At 36.0% G+C, this 24,210-nt stretch overlaps 1 protein-coding gene across 18 annotated transcripts in view; it reads left to right on the forward strand.

Moving 5' to 3' along the window:
* The window catches only part of LOC148651479 (focal adhesion kinase 1), a 156,620-nt gene that overhangs the window by 72,147 nt on the left and 60,263 nt on the right, over positions 1-24,210 (forward strand). For all 18 annotated transcript variants that reach the window (XM_088601819.1, XM_088601801.1, XM_088601808.1 and 15 more), the window contains 5 exons: positions 5,554-5,720; positions 13,557-13,644; positions 17,143-17,222; positions 17,494-17,556; positions 22,442-22,496. In XM_088601819.1, coding sequence (XP_088457945.1) covers positions 5,554-5,720; positions 13,557-13,644; positions 17,143-17,222; positions 17,494-17,556; positions 22,442-22,496 — 453 coding nt within the window. The remainder of the gene's footprint in view (positions 1-5,553; positions 5,721-13,556; positions 13,645-17,142; positions 17,223-17,493; positions 17,557-22,441; positions 22,497-24,210) is intronic.

Here is a 24,210-nt window from a genome sequence, read left to right on the forward strand (position 1 = left end):
TGAATATTGCCAAACGGCTTTTCTAAGACCATAATGATTCAGTGTCACATTCTATAAGATTAACGTTTTTAATTTCAGTACTGCGGAAAAAGTCATCCATCAGTTTAAACCCCCCTCCTCCTATAGCTGTACAGTATAGCCTTAGAACAAACAAGAGCACTGTGAGTTATTGGGGGTTAGGCTTAGGCAATTTGTATTTGCATGTAAATGGTTTTAATTTAGATTCAGTCTCTGCTTACAGATCTGCTCTTTCTTACCAGCATGCTTTTGTAAGTTGGCCATTGGAGAGTCAACAGGGCAGGGGTTTTAGAGGAGTCCTGGGCTTGCAAGAAGTACTGGAGAATACAGCCAATTTGCATGTTCCTTGACTGATTAGGTGTTTTGCAGTGTGCATGGTATTAAGAAGGTAATGAAAGATTTTAGTTGTACTGTGCTGATCTATAGGGGAATTTATGTTTTATTATCAAGTCTCTCTTTTTTTGGTATTGTGCATTGTAGTCTGTTTTCAAAGCACTTGTGTTTTTCTGGAGCTCGTGGAAATGATGAGGCGAGTTAAGTAGTCTTTCCTGGTAAGTGGAATCCAATCAATAAAACTGATACCCTGCACCTTAAAAGTATGAGGTTTTTCCTTTCTTTGTGGTGTTAAATTGATACTGCACACAACAGATTGTACCTCTGCTGAAAACATACTCCTCTAAGTACTTTGTATATAAAGTTATGAAAATAAAACAAATCGTTAATCTTTAGAATTAGAGCATAAAAACTCCACATTTTGAGTTCCGTCATATATTTTAAATCTCATAACGTCTTCAAATTTGGTTGAAGTAATTTAAGAATGTCTGTGCTATTCCACACTTCAGAATCAGTTTAAACCTGTTGGATGATTGTTGAAGGATTTGTAAAGTGTTTTTATAATAGTTGATGGTGTTGTATTGATTGAGCTGTTTTGCATATTAAATTCCATTCCTATAAGGTAATTTGAGATTATTTTGGTTGTTCTAGAGCAGTCGTTTGTTTAGTTTTGCTTTCTGAAGCACCTAAGGTTTGTATGTAGTATTTGATAGTGAAGTCTCACCTGGATTCATGTTTTCTCATTCACATTGAACATGACAAGATTAACTTCTAAATAATTTAGCCAGAGCAACAACAATCAAAGACACGCTTATGTTGTTAATTAAAGAAGTTCCTGATGCAGTGAACCAAAACAGGATGGATGGTCAGCCTTTCATCTGCAGGCTAAGAGGCCACTTCCCTTTAGCCACATGAGAGAATTCCTACTTCTGGGAATGCTGAGCTCTTGCAGGACGTTTTTTAAATGAGAACTATCCAATCAGCCTGCATTATTTATCTTATACTTGTATTTTATTCTTTGTAAGAATATTTCTGACAATGTTGACATTTTTGGCATTGCTCTGGGCATAGGGGATTTTCGGTTTTCCCTATGTAAGTAATCAGTACCTCCTGTTTTAACATCACCTTGAACTTAGCCATTGTAATTTGTGTGGCATAGTCTTGGATTTTCTATGTGAATGTTTCTTCATTCATTCCGTAAAGCAGCTGCCAGATCAACAGTGTTATTTAGTGGCTTTGACATTGTGCATCTTAAAACCTGTCCCCCAACTGTTTAGTTTGGTTCTGTAAATACAGAATCAGGTGCTGGAATGTGGGACTAAATATTATTGAGTAGCATCAACAAGTGGATAAAGTCTCTCAGGTTGTGAACTGTATAATGACATCGCGCAGTGAGTTCACTGTCAACAAAAATTTGCCAGTTCCTAATACTGACATTAACAGCCTTCACGCCTATGTCTTTTCCGCTGAATGAGAGACTGATCAGGCCATCGTGAGAAAAAGCCACACTAGACAATAGGGTAGCTTGGGTAGCCAGGTGACATCGCATTATGGCTTTGTCATTCCAGTTTATGGGTCTTCTTAGACACCCAGTTTTGTTAGCAGCCATAGTTGTTGCTGTTCATACAGTAAGTGATCCATAAGATTTCCTCACTACATCTCATGATCCTTGGTGTCTGGGATGTTGAAGTTGACATAGCACAGGCTCACTCATGGGTGTTTTCCTTTCATGTGGTATAGTTGCTGCAGCCAGGTGATGGTGGTTTGGAGAAATCCTTCCATCTTTTTCACTGGACCATGGCATCAAAGCAGGGTGATCAGAACCAACTAGCATGGCTCTCACAGCTTTACACACATCACTGTGCAAACTAATCATACCAGTCATACATTGTCACCCTTGGAATCATTTTATACGAGGAGTGCAAAAGGGGGAGATCTCTTTTTCTGCTAGCATTATATAATTAACTTTAAGGGTGAAAATACATTTAGTTCTCTGTAACTATTTTAGTGTACGTGTTAAAACTGAGTTCTGCCATTAAGAAGTGTTTGCTGATTCTTTATATCAGCGGAATACTGATTCATATGGCAACTGCAGTTGTATGGATTCTCCGTATTGTTCTGTTAATTTATGCATCAGTTTTTCTTGCCAATTTTATTCTTTATATACAAGTACAGCTTTGGGGAAACAATTCTCAGGACTCGGTAAAATGATCAGTGAAGCACCCAAAAGCCTTTTTCAATGATTTTTGATGCCAGTTTGCTCCCATTCTACATTTGGCACGCTTTAATGTTTCTTCAGCTGTAGAGTATTCTAAGTTTTTAATGTAGCCAATAATATTTTAAGCTTTTGGTTTTGAAGAACTGCACTTTTACATATTAACCCCATAATTTCATAATGTAAAAATGTTGAAGAATGAAATTGAGATACTTCAGTTCATGTGAATGTTCCGATCTTAGCTCTTTTTGCATATGAGAGAATGCTGCATTTGTAAATGTGTGAGGGTCAGTATTAAAGCATTAAGTAAACAGGTAATGGGAGTCCCCATTACCTGTAAAGCGCTTTGAGTGGAGTGTCCAGAAAAGCGCTATTTAAGTGTAAGCAATTATTATTATTAAACATTCCACATAACTCCTCTTAATGCCTAAGAACCATTTCTGTCCTGTCTGTTGTGCTTTATTTTGTGTTCAGTAATGCTGTTAATAGTGAACAGTGCTGTTCCTTTTCTCATTCTAACAAATAGATCAAAATGAGCCCCGTTCACAGAGTGGAAAATCCACATTTCTTTGCAGGATAAATTTGTATACTCAGAGCAAAAACAGAGGGTTGCTTTCTCTTAATCACTGGTTGCACAAAACATTTTTTCCTGTACTTTCTTATATGATAAAAGCTCCTCAAATTCTTTCGCACTTTTACCAATTCTGGATCTCACCGTAGTGTGCATCTAACAAGCAGGACTGCCAGGAAGATTTTTGTCTTGTTCTTCGCCTGGAGAATTTGGAAGCTAGATTCTGCCTTCTGTTTTACTATTGACATCCTGTTTGTTGTGTTGTTTAGATGGGACCTTTTTTCTTCCCTTTCCTGCTCTTTAAAGTCTTATGTTTATGTTATGGAGTTGAATCAGTAAAACGCGTCTGGGCCACTGAGAGCTTTTTCAAGTGAAGAACTGGGACAACAGCATTTCAGATGTTTTTCTTATGCTCGCCTGCAGGCTTAGGATACATTTAAAAAATTCTTAAATATATATGTGTATGTTTTCTTTTGCTTTTTTTATTTTTTTAGAGAGAGACAGTCATATCTCAAAAAGTTTGATTTCAGCTTTAATGAAGTAGTAAAAAGCTATGCTTAAGAAAGTTAACATATAGCACCCACATATAAATACAACCTTACAGCACTGTGCTATCAATATCTTTTTGTGCTATATTGCAAATCCAGTTAATAAGTGGTATGCACGCATTTTGATTACATTGCAACATATAATTTTAACATTACCTTTTATTTTCATTTCAAGACATTTGTGAGTTATGTGGTATAAAAGTTGGCACACTGTTAAGTGTTATTTTAGTTAATATTGCTACTAAACAGAATTTTGAAAGGTCTGGTTATGTAATCTTTGCACTACTGTTGCAGTCTCCATTAATTTAACATACCCTGGAGGAGAATGACCATTATAGTTAAATTAACTACTGTAACATCAAGAGCTTTTAGAACTTGTTTTCACAAAGTGATGTCATGGGAAGAATCCCACAGAGCAGAACTTGTTCACAGACATGTAATGAGCACTAGTTTGCAATGTTAAATTGCCAGGTACAATTTTATTCCATTTTGAACTGAGACGGTAAAAACCCGTAATGAGATGGCTCAGGGAAGTCTTTAAATCAACTTCTTATTTTACAACACTTGTTTGCCTCAAAATGTGGATGAGAACTAAGGCAATTAACTTCAAGTACACAGTGGAACACATTTGTGGTGATAACAATACTTTGCTTAAGTTGATGCGCTTGTCGATGGTGATGTTAAAAAGGTAAAAAGGCGAGGCCTGAAAACATCAATATTAAAAGAGCATGAATACCTGAGATTAAAAATAAGTACAGTAAGATAACTTTCTAACAAAAATGTAAACCGATAGTTCTTTTCCTCATTATTTTCACCTTTGACTGTTTGAAATGGAACCAAGTTAGTGACCTGGAATTGTCTGATAGTATTATATAATTAGAGAATATTTTCCCCTGAGCAGCATTTGCTGTTGCATCCGATAGCCAAGAAGCTGAAGTAATTTGGTTCCTGCAGTAAGGCAGGATGCTGCATAGCTTATACCACTTCAAGAATGACAGCGTTCCCTGGAGGAATCATTAGTATCATGTTAGTTCACATATCTAACGAGGCCGCTGCAATCATATTTGTAGAAAAGTAGGACATCTCTCGACCTTTACGCGCTAAATGTGCAATTCCTGTTGAATTTTGGCTAGGTTGTTAGGTTATTTAATTACATGCAATTTAGAAGTGGGCCCATCTGCATTGGATGGTCTGTGGAAGTCATAATAAATAATGGAAAGTGGAAAATGAGGCAAAAATCGTATTTTTTGTGGGCCTGCCCCAGATCATTTCCTGAGGATTCCCATATGTCCTGGAAAACCTGGGAAATTACATATTAATTTCAAGGATTGGAAAGGTCATGAAAAAGAAAAAAATGTCCTTGAAAAATCCTAGAAAAATTTGACAGAACCGTGTTAAGGGAATGACTAATATGTAAAGAAGGGGTATTTTGTAATGACACAGCAAAATGTTCATGTTTACGTTGAAGCACGAAGAATATTAAAATTGAGGAAAATAACTGATGATACAGCAATAAATTAATTATAGGAAACAGTACTGAAAGGACAGAGTCATCAAACCTCTATACTTAATTTTCTTGTCCGTACTGTTCACTAGGCAGGAGTAACTCTTCGCTCACCTCCTTCTGGTATATGACACAGTACATAATGAAAAGAGTGTACTTTGTGCTAAAGCTGAAAAGAATGAAAATGGTTAAACAGATTTCTTAATATTAGTAGAATTTTGGTTATCTTTTCCTAGGCAAGTAGGTATATTACTGCACGCTGTGCATAAAGGGTAGTTCAGAAGTTGAATATATGGTTTATTTTTTAGAGGAAGAATGAAAATGTAGCGGGGCTGATTGTTAATATGTGATTCTGTCTGGACAGGGCATAATACAGAAGATTGTGGACATCCATAAAGTGAAGTGTGTGTCCTGTTATGGACTCCGCCTCAGTCACCTGCAGTCGGAGGAGATCCACTGGCTTCACCCGGACATGGGAGTGTCGCATGTGAGGGAGAAATACGAGCTGAACCATCCCCAGGAGGAGTGGAGGTAAGCAATTGCAGGGTATCCCTGATCTCCCAGTGGAGGAAGTGTGCCTCAGATTCATACATTTAACCCTAGGATTGACACTGCAGTCGAGCCACAATATCTGTTTAATGATATAAATATGTTGCGCTACTCTAATTTGCTCAACTAGCCTTAGTTTGCCTTTATTCTCAAATATTGTTTTGGTGGATGAATCTTTTTCCTTGGCTCTAAAATAGAGAAATCTGATTTATATCAAAATGCATGTTTTAACAGTGTAATACAGTATGTTGCGCATTTAAGTAACCCCCATTGCTCTTCTGATAGGCAACAAGCTAGTTTTTTTTTGTAGAAGTATATCTACTATCATTACTCATCATATTTTTAGCTGCTGCAGTTGGTGAAGTTTCAGGATTAAAAGACTGTTAATAGATCCGTTTTTCACACCTGTCAACCTTAATTACCCTTCATAGGCAATTGCTGCTTTTCTGTAAATCAGTACTTTTGCATTCATATGCCAAGATGTGTAACTGATGAGTGCAGACATACTCTGGGCTTGAAAAGGGTGTCATAGAGGCTGGGCATTAGACATAATTTAAAATTATATGCCTTTTAGTGCAAATAGCATTTGTGCTTTTAAACCGTATTATTACATAAAATGAAAATACATCTTTTAAACCATTCCTCATTGACTTGACATTCATAGTCAGTAATGAGTGTGGGTGCAGTGGAGTTGATGACATGGCTTTATATATAGAGTTTTTGAAATACAATTAGCAGATGCACAATTTGACTGTTTAACTTTTCTGCTTTAATTATGTTCTTGAGGCTTGAAAGTGCTCTTCTGGTTAAGAATAGTGATCTTTTCTCTACCAATGTTAGAAACGTTTGCAAACCTACTTACTGTCCTGAAGGCTGACAGACTTTTTTTTTGTAAATATACCAAGATGACACTTATTTGTAAGGGCTACAGAAATCGATTTAAAAAAATGCCAGTGATGGTTGTGCCTTCACAAAACTGTTTGTAAAATGCACACAGCATCCAGAAAACCTGTCATTCAATGTTCTTCAAGTTTCACTTGTTTGTTTTTCAAAATTCAATCATGATTCACTTTTAAATCCTAAATTAAAACAAAGTCTTATGAAAAGCATAAGATGTTAGATTTCCCACTTAGAAATAAGCAGTTATTTCAAAGAAGTGTAAGAGCAGGCAGATTTGATAAACTATTTGCATATACAATCTACAGCTGAGTTGACAACATATTTCTACAGCACTGCCAGAGTGCCTGCCTCATGAATTAATTAGACCCGTTCCTATGTCCCTTCCAAACATGTCACACTTTATTGTGCGAGAAATTGTGATTATAATTAGAGTTAAAGTGAGGACTGTCCTGCTGTCTATCAGTTCATATTATTGCAATGGTCAGAAAATTATTTTTTTCTGTTCCATTAGTACCTGCACCATAGTAAATGCAGAAAAACAAAGCACGATTTTAGAAGTAGTCAGATATAAATTCAGTTCTTTGGGTGGGATGGACATTGTATCAGCACTTTCAAATTTGCCTTTTTTTTTTGCAAGACAGGAAATGAAAAGGTTACAGATATTCAACTTTAGATAAATATGAATTCCATGTCCCTGTGTTATTCAAACAGATGAATCATAGCTTTTTAATTAAGTGCTCTTTCACATCCAAAGAATCTCACAAATCGAAAAGCCATTAATAAAATAACTACTGCAAAAAACGCTTTGCAATTTAAAATGTAAAACAAATGTCCCTTCCTGAATTAATTTGACATTTTTTTGTTCTACATTGACGTTTCACCTTCTTATTCTTATTGTGCAAAACAGATTTTCAGTTTTCTTTCAGTATCTTCATTCAGTCTTTGCAGTATTGAGCGTTTGCAGTTTGCATTGCCTGAACAGTCTTTTTACTAAAAGTACAATACATACTGTACTGTAGTTCTTCCTCTCTCACAAAAGGAGTGTGACTACTAAGCTCCCCAGCAGTATGTACTGTTACTTTTCCCTGAATTGAAGCTGCCTGCTTCCATGCTGTTTTTCATCTGACCCGTGTTTGTTGTGAAGTAAGCTGTTTACCAGCGTTAATTGCTTTAGTTTTTGGAGCAGCAGAATGCCCAGAGGCTGACACCGCGCTAGGCAATCCCATTTCAGCCTCCATTTTCATTTGCTATCTGCCCAACTGTGAACTACCAACAAGGTGATAGACAGCTCCTATTTATCATGTGCTTTCCCCCCCACAGCCACTCGGTGTGGGCACATATTTGGAAGACAGAAAGCGTCACCATCGCTTCAGCAGTGGGGGTTGGTCTTTGGAGCCAGTTTCCTCTTTTCTTTTTTGCTGTTCACTGCACTCTGGAAAGCTTGTGTTTTACAGCCCAAAACACTGGTGTGTTCTACATTTCATTAGATGAAACTCATCCCTTATAAATTGATCTCAGATAAAACAACTATGTGGTGGATTAAAGAGGCTGAAAACAGTCGTTTTAAGTCCACAGATGCAGCATGCACAGGCCCTTATGCTAGCTTCCAATGCTTTTGGCCCAACCTGTCATTGCACCCTATTGTTTTCATCAGATTTATTTCCCTCTCAAGGTTTACTTTTACCCTTAAGTTTGAAAGCTTGGTGCGCACTGAAACCCTCTGCAGATGTGGTGTTACTGCAGCTTCCTGATACCACATGAGGGTATTGTCTTATTGTGAGGTTGATGTTTGCTTGGAGCTGTTCGATTGTTTGTGCAGCAATGCGAAAGCCAAATGTGCTTGATTTAAAATGTGCTAAAGAAGGTCACACAGCTACAGCTGAATAAATTTGCCCAAAAATATGGTGCAGACTCAGATCTGGTGCTTTTATAAGGAGACTTTGATTCGTCCTAGGAGTTGATTATTAAAATAGTAATACTGATGAATACTTTAACACCATATATAGCTTGTGAGAATTCTAAAACAAATAATCTTTCAATGTGTTTTTAACATGCTTAGCTACATGCTTTTAAAAAATATTCACTTCAAGTAAGTGTGCATACAGTAAATCACAAATGAGTTTTCTACTTCTGGTTAGAAACAAAGTTCATCTGAGCGTTCTCCAGTTCAGAATAATGTATGGCAGTGCCAGGCATCTTTGCTTGGGTCTTCTCTGGGGTTTTCAGTGTTCACTGCTTCATGACACTGGCTGTGAACTCCACAGGGAGCTAATAACTGAAAGTAGGACATTTTGCTGATTGCGTATTGTAGACCAACTCATTAAGACACCTCATCTCTTTGAGGGTCTCAATCCAGCAAGCTTTGCAGGACTCCTTAAAACATTACGTGCTCTAAAATAGGTTAAATTACGCAAATTACCCAATTAAAAGTTCACTTGGAATGATAAATCAGAACATCACATGGCTCCTTAGGTCTACTGTCCAGGACTGCTGATACAACTCTTTGCAGTTTAAAGTTTGATCATACTGTACTTGAAGATCAAGTGTAAAGAGAGTTCTAACTACTGTAAATCGGCAAGTATTTAAGTTTTTTTTTCTGAAAGAAATCTGTGTCCACAAACTGGGGTTCATCCTGAAAACAGCAATGACTTCAAAGGTGGAAGACAATTTTTACGTGGTTAAAATCCACGGCAAATATATATTTTAGGTTGATTTCAACCTTTATCGAATGTGTGAAGTCTATTTCATGTATATACTCTCTTTGGTCTGTTTCTTTTTTTATATTTTCTGTTAATGTTTGTTGTCTATAAAGCCTCTTACCATATCTTTCCATATTCAGCTTCTAGAGGAAAGGGAATATTATAAATTCTCATAATTATTTTCTTATAATGCAAATGTAGCCACATTAGTTGCTGACAAATGTATTTTTAGCCACTAGGCATCAAGCACAGCAGCAGTTCTTTGAAGTAAATTAAAGTGCTGTGTGCATGATGTGGCCTGGATGTTTATTTCAGCGGTGTAGTGTATTCTGAAGTTTTTTCTTCTGAGATGAGAAGGATAATTTGATATAATTGTGTACTTTTCATGATTCCTTCTTTAGCGTCTGTGTTATCTACTTAGTCTTCTTTCATGAATGTAGAGCAATTAAATCTGCATTTGTATTTGAAGATGGGTGTCATAAGACTCTGTTCCATTTTTATTTCAACATGGTTTTTTTTTTTCATTGATACCACGTGAAACAATTGTGCTTTTAAAAGTCCAGGTGGGGAGAGCTTATCAGGTTTTAGTCGGTGTCTGCTGAGCAGAAGGATGGGAGAGAGGAGGAAGCAGGGAGGGATCGCGGACGGCTCACGGGCTCTCCTGGGGACAGGCTGCTGCCAATATGAGCCAGCTCACCTCTGACCTGCACGCCTGCAGCTGCTGCCCAAGGGGGAAGACCAATTCAGGCTAATTGACTCCCACAGGGAAAGCTGTTAATTCCTCTCTTCATGCTGCAGCCCTTTTGTTTCATTTATCAATGACTGTTTTGACTGGCTCTGAAAATTGCAAATGCTGAAGCCTGTCTTTATTGATTTAGAACAGATAATCCACACCACTTTCTCAATATTTGTAAGGCAAAGCAATGCATTGAAAGAGGTACTGCTTTATTCAGTATACTGTATTATGACCTCATAAGTAATGATAAATCAGACATAATTTGTGTCTAAAACTTTTTATTCCTCTAAAAAGAACATTCTTAAGTACTGCAAAATCAAGCAAATGTCTAATAGATTAATGGAATTATATATATTGTTTTGTTTAAGGTGGTAGATTCATTTAGTTATTGGTTTTTGATAGTTGACATGTAGTGGGAAAATTAGATTGAGAACTTAAACCTAATAATCACCAGTAATGACGCTGGGAGTTCCAATGCACCTGTCTGGCAGTCACTATACCATGTTGCATTAATTGGGAAAATGTGTGAATGGCTGTATAAGAACATCAGAAAATACTATTTACAAGTAGCAAAGAGGATATAAAACCTGCACTGTATAAACAATGAGACAATGTACTGAAAATGCAGCACAGTACTGTACAAGATTGGTCTTGCTCAAGTATGTCGACGTGGAATAAATAAATCGTTTTGACAGAGAACACAGGAAACACATTACACATGACTAAAACCCAGTTCATCCACAGTTTTTATTGCATTCCAGTTTCAAAGAGACACGTACAGTAAACTGTAACATGTACCTGTGGTCAGGTTTAGACCTCAGCATGTTATTGAAATCAAACAAATCTGTAGTAAAACATTTTGTTCTTAATCTTGACTAAAATTATTTTTAATTACATTTTAGTCTAGGACCTCCCTAGAATCAATGTATTAAGAGTCAGTTCATTATGGAACTGAACAACTTGCCGATTTCTAATCACTTTAAACCTATAAAAGTGGTTCCAACTTGAAAACATCAAAAGAAAACTTCTGTTGTTAACACACTGCACACACTGAACATACTGCATGTTAACAAGCATATGCTGATCTTTAGAAAAGGAATAAAAACATGACTTTGACTTCTTAGAGCATACAGTGTGCTTCAAAGGAACACTCTCTGGTTTTCTTCACTTAATAATGACAAGCATTATTTTTTCTTGTCTCTTTCCATGCCAAGTCAACACCTCAGACATCTTTTTTTAGTGGTTGCATTTTCCTAATTTGTTATCATGAGCCAAAGAGAGCTCTGGTTTCAACTGGCTATAGCTGCAATTAACTATGTTCAGACTATGCTTTTCATGTATTTCTTTACCCCTTTTTTTACCAATATTTCTTAATGAACTGTGATCTGCAAAGTATGTTTTCTTCTTTTCAAGTTCAAGTTTGTCATTATACTCACACACAGGTATATGATATAACAAAATACTATTTAATTAGCTCTCAGACGATAAGTAATACAATTGTGTTAGAAAAGAAAGACAGAGACAACAGGCACTGTGCAAAAGAACAGGTAATGTGCAAAACAGCAACAGTTGTGCAAAATCATACTTCAACAGAATTAAATAAAGGATACAGAATTATGGGAAGTGAACGTTTTGACGTGAGGTAGAGGTAGATTCCAATGTGTGTTTGAGTTTTGATAAAGAGAGAAGGCACTGTAAGGGTTCAGATCAAAGGTGAGAGTGGCTGGGAGTTTAATAGTTTAATAGTGCGGGGGTAAAAACTGTCTCCGAGTCTGATAGTCCAGGCCCGAATGCTCTGGTACCGTTTTCATGATGGTGGAGGGTCAAACAGTCTGGAGCTGGGGTGCGTGGGGGTCTTTGATGATGCTTAGAGCTTTCCTCAAGCACTGTCTGTCATACAGATTAGGGTCTTCGGCCTTTAATCTCATCCATCTCGTCCATCTCATTGGTGGAAGCTGAACAGTTTTATTCTGCAAAGACCGAATAGAATCTTTTTGAATGAGAGCATTAGGTGAAGAATAAATGTAGCACTGTAGAACTGTCTGAATGAGAGGACAATTACACAGCAGTTGGGCAGGCCAGTGACGCATACTAAAAAGGAGGCCTGAGCCCCACTGTCCATTTCACAGAATGAAAATAAATCAGCACTCCTCCAGCAGGGTCCAATATTTCAGACTTCACTCTAAGTGTAGCAGGACCTATGGTAGGGGGAGGAGTGGAAACAGTCCCTTAAACATTTTTTACTACAATGAAATACATTTTGTTTCTGATACGGTAAAAGATCAAATTAAAAACAATGAGAGATGTATTGAGTATTCAAAACATTTATTTACGCATTTATGTTTGTAGAAAAATCAAGTATGTGGATAAGTGTTTTTAGCCTCATTTTGATTAATTGATCATTTATGACTGATATACTGAGAGTATTAATTGGGCACAAGTGTGTTAAGGTTTTGAATGTCAAGTCTGGTGAAAGAGAATAGTATAAAAAGGAGTTAATGTGCTCCACTTCAAAAGAGAACAACTTCTTCATGCCTTCATGTATGTTGGAAGCTGAACATATTTGCTTCCTTTGACTCTCTGGTGGTGGAGCCAAATCTTATTCAGTGATAAATCAAGGTTTTTTTGTGATCTGATGACATTGTGGGTATTGGAAAGTGTGTGACAGACATGTATAACTACAGTATATGGTTATGGTCAATTGAGAGATCATGTGTGATGGGCAATAAGTGGCTATTTGCTACTGAACTCTGCAAATAGTCCTGATGTACAGTGCTACATTGACCAAGCCCTGGGACCTTCTGCCTGTATGCAGACTCATCCTGATGTGACAACATTCCAGCAGGACAATGCATGGCCTTGTGCTATTTGTATAACAGTATTCTTGACAGATATACATTTCGTCATTAAGCCCCATTAAATGTTTTGAGAGAACATGTGGTATGTGGGACTAGAGACCAATGATGAGACACATGCTTGTTCAGCAACCTGGTGCAAAGAATGTGTCACAAATATACACCTTGTCAACACACACAGCTAACCTGTGATCAACACTGTTGATGATAATTGATCATATACAGTACCTGTCATGTCTGTTCAATTAAAATGTCACTCTAGCTGCTTAAAGTTGTCTGTTCTTACTATGACTAGACCGACTCTCTTATTGAACTCTTCTAAAAGTACGTTCCTGATCTAAACCTGCATACTTTTTAAATAGAACTATGCTTGTATGTATTAGTTGTATAAGGCTGCTTTTCCTTTCGTTGTGAGCACTATACTTTTTTTTTCTAAATAGACAGTAGTAAAATGTTATTAACAAAAATTAATAGCAGAAATAGAACTTTTTGCTTGCTACTTACAATTTGAAGCGTGGACCTATATCACATTCTGAAAATACTTTTTACGATATCTAAACCATTTTTGAGCTAAATTTTAGGTCTTCCTCTATTTTGAGTTCCAATTTGATTATCTGTCCTTTTCTAGGTATGAGCTGCGGATTCGCTATTTGCCAAAAGGATTCTTGAATCAGTTCACTGATGACAAACCAACACTCAACTACTTCTACCAGCAGGTAAGATGAGACAAGACAGAGAAATATTATTCATGTGGGAATGTTCAGTACCGTGCCAAAGTATTCAGACCCTTCTTGTAGTGCCCCATTTTTGTAAAATTATAAAATGCTGCACATTCTTTACCTAAATATTTTATTCAAGAGCAGAATACTCAGAGAATTGTAAAGGGTAAGATAATTTGCACAAAGTGTCATCAAAAACTAAAGAGAACAAAATGAAATGTGTTGAGTTAATAAATATTCAGATGTGTGTACTCTGGTTGAAGCACCTTAAAGTATTTGCCTGAATCAACTCTAATTACACTCATGTCTTTTTGAATAAGTCTCTATCAACTTTGCACATTGGCTTGGTGCAATGTTCATTCATTTTTCTTGGCAGATTTTCTCAGGCTCTCTCAATTTGAGAGGGGATTGCTTATGGACAGCAGTTTTCAAATCTTTTCACAGATTCTTGATAGGATTCAAGTCGGGACTTCAACTGGGCCACGCAAGGACATTAACTTTCTTATTCTTATGCCAGTCTAGTGTAGTGTAGCTTTAGCCTTATACTTTGGATCATTGTCCTGCTAAACAGTGAATGTTTGCCCCAGTTTTAAGTCTTTAGCAGACTGAAACAGGTTTTCCTCTAGTATTTGTCTATACATTGATCTGTTCATTTTTCCTTCAATCCTAATGAGATTGCTAGTCCCTGCCGAAGAGAGGCAATACCATATCATGATGTTGGCACCACCATGCTTGACTGTAGGAATAGTGTTGAGTGGGGAAATTTGCTGTGTAGGATCTGTAACAAATGTAATGCTTCGTAGTCAGACTGAAAAGTTTTCTTAATTTTGTTGACTGATACACATATTATGCAATCTTAGCCTTTGAACTCTATCACCCCTTTAAAGTTACTCACAGTGACATTCCTCACCGGTTTCCTCCTTGCCTCGCTACTCAGTTTGAAGGAACAACTAGGTAGTGCCTGAATGTAATGTACCTTCGATTTCTTGATGATTGAGTGGACTGTGCTGAAAGGGATACTCGGAGACTTCAGTATTTTTGTACCCTTCGCCTGATCTGTGCTTTTGCATGACTTTATCCCTGACTTGCTTTCAAAACTCCTTAGACTTGCCCGTTTTGCCTTTGCCTGAAATTGAAAGAATTACTATGATAGCACACAGACAGGGGCCATCCAAATAATTGTATGGCTCATTGTAGTAATTTTGTGTATCTAAATTTTAGTTTTTCCACAGCAAGGGTTTGAATGGTTATATAATCGTGACTTCTCAAGTTTTCTCAATTATTTTTGTTTTCTACTGTGGAGTATGTACATATAACGAAATCATTTCTACTCGATATGTCATAACTGCAAGCTTTAACACAAAATGTGAAAACTATGTAAGGGTCTGAATACTTTTTGCAAGGCAATATACATTATGTTTGAGGCATTTTCCTAGAGTGCTGATTGAACAGTCTTTGTTTAAATCATTATTTCAATTTAAATTAAAAAAGGAGATTTGAAAAAGACCAAAAGTGCAGTGTTGTTGGTGGCATTTATTTGGTTGATCAGTTTTTTTATTTTTTACATCATCCGTCTTTCCTTTTTGTGCTTGTGTTTGCACATACAGAATGTATGAGTGACGCAGGTGTGTCCAACTGCATTTTCTCGGGCGAGAAATACTGTACAGGGTTGACATAGATTTTGAATCAGATGGAAGTAATGTTTGTTGTATACTGTAAATCTCTGCAGTCTGTTAAAAATAGGTCAGTAGGCTCCAGTGTGCTATACACTCAATGCCCCTGAGGTCTGCTACTAAATGTAATGTTTCAGTTGCAAAATGTTATGAGTACTGTTGCCTTAAGTCATTCCTAATCTGAATGGGTTTTCTAGATGGCAGAATGAAAATGTTCACATTCCACTGGCTCATGTTGTTAAAATTGCCACAGGATTTTTGTGATCAGAGCAACACACAATTATCTTTCACATGTGCTTTAGATTATAAGGTTTTATGGACCTCCTGCGGTATTTTCTCATCTTGTGTAATTTGCTGTGTTTGAAAATTTTAATTCTGGGTCCTCTAATTTTTATCTAAAAAACTGCAAGATGGTTTAAGGTTTAAACTTCATCACAACATTAAACGCAAAATATACAATTTAGGAATAGCTGTTTTCCTGGACGTCATTAGCCTTCTGATGAAGATTAGATGTGTTTCAGGACTGAAACACTGACCATGTCTGATATATTTTGTAATATTTTTATTTATAATGCAAGACAATACAAAGTCTCTGTGTGAAGACTAAATTTTATTTAGTGGTTTAATTTCTAACATTGATTTTCACAGTGAGATTTAATTTTCTTTGTACACTCAGGATTTGTTAAATTCATAATTGTATTAAACATAGCTCTTTAGAGTTGTAGCACCAATTCAAATGAAAATGTTAAGACCTTCCATGATTTCATGGTTTGCATGGACATTTTTGAATAAGCATGCATTGTTGAGTAACATACTGCCTTTGTTTTATTTTAGGGTACTATATAGTAACACTTACAACATAGGTCAATGTTTGTTAAGGTTGTGATCAGGACTGAAAAACTGTTTAAAAATACTTATTCATAGTTTCTTAGGGAGATTAGAATTTGATGTCCCCCATCAGAAATGGCTTTATAATGCTTATCCTCTACCAAATTACACAGGAATAAAGTCTGGTATTTATTATAAATTGTAGATAGAGGTGTTTGATCTTTTTGCCTATTGGCTTCTTCTACACTACATATACACTATAGAGAAATATAACCATATGAAAAAGATGATCTGATGTAAATGGCCTCTTTTTGTCTTTTTGTTTGCGGCCTTCCTGGTGTTTGGATAGTTGGAAGACTACTCACATTCACTAGGTCATATATTCTGTAAAGCATAAAGCTGCCACGATTTGGCACTTTAATCAGTTTAGTGTTGACCAATGCTCAACTTCAATGAATTTTGTATGTCGCTAGCACCATTTTCATCTCCAGAAGAACTGCTTTTTAGACACCATTATTTGGTGTAATCAACTGTGAAGGCATTTTAGTCTTTTATTACTGAGCCTCTTTGGTGTAACTACAATTAATAGTTTTTTTACTAATATGTTTTCCATTTAATGAAATTACAGTTTCTATTTAAGTAGTTAAAAAGTACATTTTCTGGTTTCATTAGTTTCAACCTGGGTTCATTGTAGCTGCTGTAATGTATTTTTACAGGTGGAGAACTATAAGACAATGCAGGGTTAGTTACGTTGGTCATCTTCCTATCTTAAAGTTCGGAGACCTAAGTTTGTATCTTATGTTGGATTTTTAGGTGCAATAAGTTAAGGAGATTTTGAGCCAAATAGTTTGTAGCGATTGGTCCAATAGTCTTTGCATCGTGCTTAGAGAGATTTATTGCTGCCTAAGTTATCCACGGAATTGGTGTATGAAGGATATGTATAGTATGAATTTTGCACAACATGCCTCTAAAACTAATACTTTTGTTTCTACAGGTTAGAAACGACTATATGTTAGAAATAGCGGATCAGGTAGACCAAGAAATAGCTCTGAAGCTGGGCTGCCTTGAAATCAGGTGAGTGGATGCTTATAAGTTGCAGATGCTTAAAAGGGTAGCAACTATATTATATTTAGGGTATCTGAAGCTTGTAACCAGCTACTCAGCCATGTTGTTAAAGCAGATTCTCTTCTCTCAAGAACTGTCCAGATGAGATCTTTGGATCAGCCATTAACTACCAACAGACTAAATGGGCCAAATGAATGCATTCTATGTATTACAATATCTGCTTCTCTAGAAGAGTACACATTCCATTTGTTAAACTTTATTTTTTTTGTCTTTATCACAGGAGATTCTTCCGGGAGATGAGAGGGAATGCTCTGGATAAGAAATCAAACTATGAACTATTAGAGTAAGTTGAGTTCTGAAAATTATTTTCAAATATTTTTTTCAAAAGTCAAATTTCAGCATTATTCTTTTAATTATGCTTAGGATCAAGACAGAATGCTAGAGATTCTGAAAATGCAACATTTTTAATGCCTCCAGGTTAACTTATTTTTAATCAAGCAATTTAGTTGTATATTGTTCTAAATATAAAAGCTCTTATCATTGCTGTTAGTTTTGTGCAACCACCTAATATTGATTATTATGTGTTTTCACATAAGAGAGTCTTCTCTATCTTGTGAAGTATTGCGCAATTTAAATGGATTCATGGCGTCTACTAATTGCCACTTGTTTTCCGGCTTTCAGATTCTTAAGAAATTATGATGAGTCAGTACAATCATGGAATTTGTCTGTAGGTTAAGGATTTTTTATTTAATTTTTGTATCCTGCATCAAAATGTTCCTTCTTCTGAACCTGCCTATTCAGAATTGAATACCCTGCTTTTGAACATAGTATATTTTGTTACTATTGCTTTTTTCAATGGCTCATTAAAAGCATTTGTTTGGATCATTAGTTGACAGAAAAAAAACTGTGGAAAAACCTGACACCGTGAAACCTACTTTCTCCTAACTCTATCAGAGAAAAGAGGAATAGTTGTGCAGTTCAAGAGAAGGAGAGAAATTGAGAATTCTTTGCATAAATGAATGGAAAGTCAACATGCTTAAACTTTCCAGAAAGTCGCTATTGCCAAAGAGCAATAGTGGTAGTTGTAGAATTGATTGTTTGGCTGTTTTTATTTTGCCGATACTGTATGTAACAGTGAACTACATTTTAAAAGTTTATTTTCGTCACACAATGTCCCTTTAACATAATCTTTTTTCTGATTCTGTTTCCCAGGTAAAAAAATAAAACTCTGCTAATTGCTGAACAATTAGTGTATGATAATTAGCGTATTACACCCATAAGAGATGAGACAAATAGGTAAAAAAATAAACTGTTGAATACACAGATGTCTCTTGACAGCTCACCTTTTCCAGTCCTTTCTATTCTTTTGCCACTTCTATAGCCAGTGGGAATGCTTTACTTATTTTCTTGGCTTTTGTAGATCCTGAAGCACTGGCATCATATTTTGCCAATATGATGTGAAAAAGAAGGAGGATTTTCAATGTTACAAATCACTAAAAAGGAAGAACCTACAAATTGAAACACTTCTGTTGTAGCAAAAATAGCTTTGTATGGCAAAAAAACGGGTATAAAAATGCATTATTCAATTTTTATGAACATAACCGTCATATAAGGTGGGGTGTGTGTATTGAGGCTCAAGTTATTGAACATGTTAAAGAGCATATTATTCAGGAGAAGATTTTCTAAGTGTACAATAATTGCATCTATGATATTTTGAATAAGGATGACTAACAATTCTAAAAAAATCCCTTATTAGAGTTATGAAGAAGCTTTGCTAATTTGTCATCTACTGAAGATGTCATGACTGCTAATTGAATTTTTAAAATTAATTATAAAATAAATGCCAAATATGCTAATTAATACATTATTTTTCCTATGGATGAACAAGTCCTCTTGGCCTTTAAGTCAGTTGAGAAGTTCATACATTGGGAGCAAGTCAATTGGTTAATTTTGTGGAAAGATGCTTTAGTTCCTTTTACTATCAGCCATATAAAATCCCAGTCTTCCGTCTATATCCAACTTTGTATTTGCCAGCAAATCTCCTAGGATAATCCAAGAGAAACTCCTGCATGTCCACTAGTAAATGGTGGATAATTATTTACTGCAGCCAATGAAGTTTACTGCACCTTATTGAGGTTTGGACTATTAGAGATAAAGGCTATACCGTGCATTATTCCCATACTAGACAATAGCCTAATAAAATGTTATTACATAATAAAATGTATTATGTGTGGATGGCTCAGTTTAACATGTATGATCCACAGACATAAAAGTATTTAAAAATGAAGACATGCAGTTCTTTTTGAAATATTGCAATATTTGATTCGTTTCCTGGATTTGCATTTCATTATCATTATTTCTGTCCTGTCTTGTTTGTTAACTCTGAAGAGAAGCTGAAAGGGGAAGTATGAGATCCATCATGTATTCTGTCATTTTTATGGCCAGATAATGTAGGTCATCTTAATAGTGCTTCTTTACACACTTGGCAACATGGTTGTTCTATTTATAGTTAAGAATAATTGATCCTCAGTAATTTGCAGCAGTAACTTAAGATCCTTAGTGACTTTTTCTTTGCCTGAAGAGTATTTGATATTCTGCTGGAGTACTGGATTTCCACTGTAGTTGTATTTGGATGATTTTGTCAGGTCTCAAGTGACAACACATTACCTACAGTCTCTATGGGACATATTCTCTTTCATCCTGCTTCCTCTGTTATGGTAGAGAATGAAATAAGCCTGTTAATATTTGAATACTGAAGTTGGATGCTAAAGCTTTTAGTCTATGCATTCCTTGCACTCCATGTGACACCTTAAGACTGCTGTTTATGTCAGTTTTCCACCAGATTTGAATAAGTCTGTACTGATGTGAAAGTAACTTCTTAGCCCTTGAGATTATACATGTTCGTGTAATACTTTAGAATGGTGGGAATTTCTTGACCACAAATCGGTTTTATTAAATAACATTTTTGCAGCATTTGTCATTAGATCTCATTTTCCTTCAGGCTATCATAAAGTAAGCAAGATATTAAAAGAAAAAGGAAGGTTTATTTCCAGCACTATCTCATTTAACACCCCTGACAAAGTAGTTATTGTTTTTCCGGAAAATTTAAAATGACAGCTATCAGGGAGTTTGTTTACTAGGACAAAAGTGATATACAGTATTTAGACTACTGTGTAATAAGTGTTTTATTAATATAATGAAACATACTACCTTCAGCAACTCCTGTGTTTCTCCCATCTTAAAAGGCTGGAGGAATTCAAACAAAACCCTTGCTGTATTATGAGCCTTAAGCATCCATTTCCCTGTGCGTTATAATTGCATTTAAGTCTTTTGTATTTTAGTCTTTGAAACAAAGAGATTATGTCCAATCAAATCACATCTTTGACACAACTCTAATACAATATGAAAAACTGCAAGAAATATTCTTTCCCGTGGAATAACCTGTTTTCCATATCTTTAGAGGAGGAAATACTGCGTAATATTAAAGTAATAGGTTTATTCTATGCTGAAAAAAAGCATGGAATAAACCTACTGTATTACTTGTTCCTTTGCAGCCTACGCATGCTGACGCAGCTACCCACCTGAACTAATATTAAAGTGTTGTTCTTATCACCTTCAGCTCTTGTCTGAAGAGTTATGCAAAAGCAATTGGAAATATTACACCAAATATTTCGTTTGAATATCAAAAGAAATATCACTTTTAATGTCATTACATCTCATAGTTATCATGTAAATGACTATTTTTGTAGCAGAGGCACCTGACATTGTATTGAATACATCTGTAAGTGTATAGTGCTTATTAACATTTGTCATCAACACAATGAGATCACAAGAAAGTCGTTGTTGAACAACCATCAAGAGGACAAGTATTGTCCTGCTGTTGGAATGCCGTTCGGCCGGAATTTTTGCATATCAGGACGCGCCTGCAGGAAGGACAGCAGGTGACGTCTCAGGACTTGATCAGTGTAGCACTGTGCAGTCAGGTGGCTGTCGCTTCAAGTGAAGTTCTATAGCAACTCATATCCAGGAAATCATGCTTTGATCTCCCCATTGCCTGCTTTGTTGTAGACATCAAATAGCATACTGTACTGTTGTGCATGTCTGCACCATACTTGCTGTCACCCATCAAAGTTTTCTAGATAAAACTGTGCTAAAGAGAGCTCTAATCCTGGTGAATCCAGCTGAGTGGACTTTGTCCTGTCTCCAGCAGACATTGGCATAAATGTGTTCTTTTGATATGCACAGCATGTTGGTTTCTCTTTTTTCTTAAAACAATGTTCAAACTTCTCTTTCTGAAACGACGTGTTTATTAAATATACCTCGCTGCTACTGCTTAATCTCAACGAGCTGTTTATTTTCTCATTCCTAATGAAAAATTAAAGTGCAACAGTGATTGTTGCATATTGTACCCCAGGAGGTAATGTCAGGCCTTTATATAACAGTGTAGTAATGCAGATATGCCAAAATGCACAATTACCCACTTTATCACATTTTTCCATTGCTATTATAAAGTATAGTTTGTGTCTCTATTCCTGTTTAATTCAGAGTTGAGTGTAATGACAGAAGAATAAAAATGAATCTATCTGATCTGTACAAAAGTATAAAAAGATGCCGGGGATAAGCTTGTTTATTGCTTTTTAAACCAGCTTCTGTGTTTGATTTTTGTCAACATTCAGCCTGCTCTCCAAGTACTCTAAGAAATGTTTTTTTTTTTATTATTGCTTCTGTCACAAAGCTCTGTGATTGATGGTTATTTTATGACCCAGGCCTGTTGCAGTGCATTAGCAACCAGAACAAATGTATCTTTTGTTGTAGTAATAAAGTATGTTTTCAATAAAAGTCTATCTGACATTGTGTCCGTAGTTCAGAGCATAGTTCTTATTTATAAAATTCTCAACTTTCAGTACACTCCCAGTTAAAGGCAAAATCTGTGACAATCTGTCTTTATTTCTTTAAAAGACATATATCTGAAATAGGTTATTTTTACTTATTTGCTTATGCACTTCTGTAGCGGTAACATTCTTGTTCAAATTTCACATCTTCAGTAAGTATTTCAGGTTGATGGGCCTTATTTATTCCTCTCATTTGGAACGTTTTTTTGTATTGTGATAAGATATTTCCGTAGTTTTGGAAAAACAATTGCCAGTTTTATTACAATTCATATGGTGTCGTGGATAGCTGTAAAATTCATTTTTTTAACACTGAGCTGTTTTGTCTTCTTCAAACAGAAAAGATGTTGGTTTGAGAAGATTCTTTCCCAAGAGTTTGCTGGACTCCGTCAAGGTGAGAAATCTTCATTGTAGTTTTATACATGACAAATTCCCTTTGATTGAAGAAATGTAAGGGTCACTTAAAATGGACAAATCAGATTACCTTTTCCACAGCAGAAAACAATTTTAATTACAACGAACGACCACTATAAGCAAAGCTTCCTAATGGACTTATCCTGTGAGATCTAGGGGATAAAAATTAGTGTTATAGTTTATGGGAAGAGACAGACAATGTGGGAACAAACGATGGAACAGGAGTGAAAGTCCCTTTGAACTGAAGCTGCTTCTTGTATAAGAAAGCAGACAGATGCTGAGCCTGCAGCACAATGGGAAGAGTGCCAGCTGACCTGGGAGGTTTCATTAATCCTCCCATCTCGCCAGTCCCCTGGGATGAAGGGGTCCACTGTGAATTTCCCCTGCTGTCAAACTGGCTATTCCATCACGTAACTCTGACGTTGCGCATAATTTCCTGGCCGGTTCTCACTGTAAAGGCAGTTTTTTTGCCAAAGCGATGTTTATATTGCCGCATGGAAGTAAGATTAGCATCGGGGTCATTTTCTTCTTTTTGAGCACAACCTTGTGTTTTTCAGGTGTGATGTCTTCAAATCTTTCTAATATTTTATGAAATATAAGAGATATATTTCAGGGTCTGTTTAATTAGGTACTGTACAAATCAACGGCTCGTTCTGTTTTGTCATCTATGTGTTTGTTGTTGTTCAGACACCTCAAATGTTATCTTTCCAGTATGTCTAATAAAACCTTGACAGTGCGTTTAGGGGATAAATGGCAGATTTGGACATCAAAACATTGTTGACGTGATTATTTCTGCTATCCAGATGAACACATTTTATAGACTGCAAAGTATATTATCCGACAGATGGCTCAGGCTTTAACAGCTCATTCACAGGGTGATCAAATCAAGCAATAAAAATGATTGATGCTTGAATGCAATATTTGCATAATTAATCATCCGTAATTTATACCCAAAAGTCACTTAAATGCAATCTTAAAAGATTGATTAGGTATAAATAGCTTTTTCCCCGTTTGTTTTAAAGAAAGGAAATTAAGTTCCATCAAACATTAACAGTTTCAGGCTTAAACTTTCAGTTGTTTTTTGCTAGTTTCCACTTTCCTTCATTTTACTTTGGTTTTTCCCTCAAAAACATTTTTGAGCTGTACCCTTAATATTCTGAACTTGTGCTACCTGTCAAGATTGAAGAAAAGATATAGCTGTAGTGCAGAATGGGTGTGGCGTTTTTAAAGAGCTGTATGTATTTCTAGTAATTGCACAGGTTCTGGTAGTTTACAGTTCTCACCTTAGGTCAGCAATTTACATAATCTACCAATTTGTATGGGTTAAAAAACCTTTGGGTTTAGCTCCCTCCATGAAATTATTTTTTTCTTAAAATATCCATTTTACGAAATAGTAACCCTGCAGACCGCAGGTCTTAAAACACAATAAACCAATATCTATATTTATTCACATGTAAACACATCTAATTTAAAAAAGAAAATCTCATAATATGCACTAAAAAGCAGTTAATATTAGGTGGGGTATGTGTATTGTAAACCTACAGATGAGAAGAAGCAATAAAAGGAAGTTTACTGATCAGTCATGCCAGTTGAGATTGTTTTGCGCTTACATGTATCTTACTGTTCTTGAAGCATGAACTCATTTACAACAGTGTTATATTCGACATCAGACTGGATCACCACCTATCAAAGGC

The sequence above is a fragment of the Lepisosteus platostomus genome, chromosome 12 (genome assembly GCF_059453375.1).
Source record: "Lepisosteus platostomus isolate fLepPlt1 chromosome 12, fLepPlt1.hap1, whole genome shotgun sequence".
NCBI classification, from domain to species: Eukaryota; Metazoa; Chordata; class Actinopteri; order Semionotiformes; family Lepisosteidae; genus Lepisosteus; species Lepisosteus platostomus.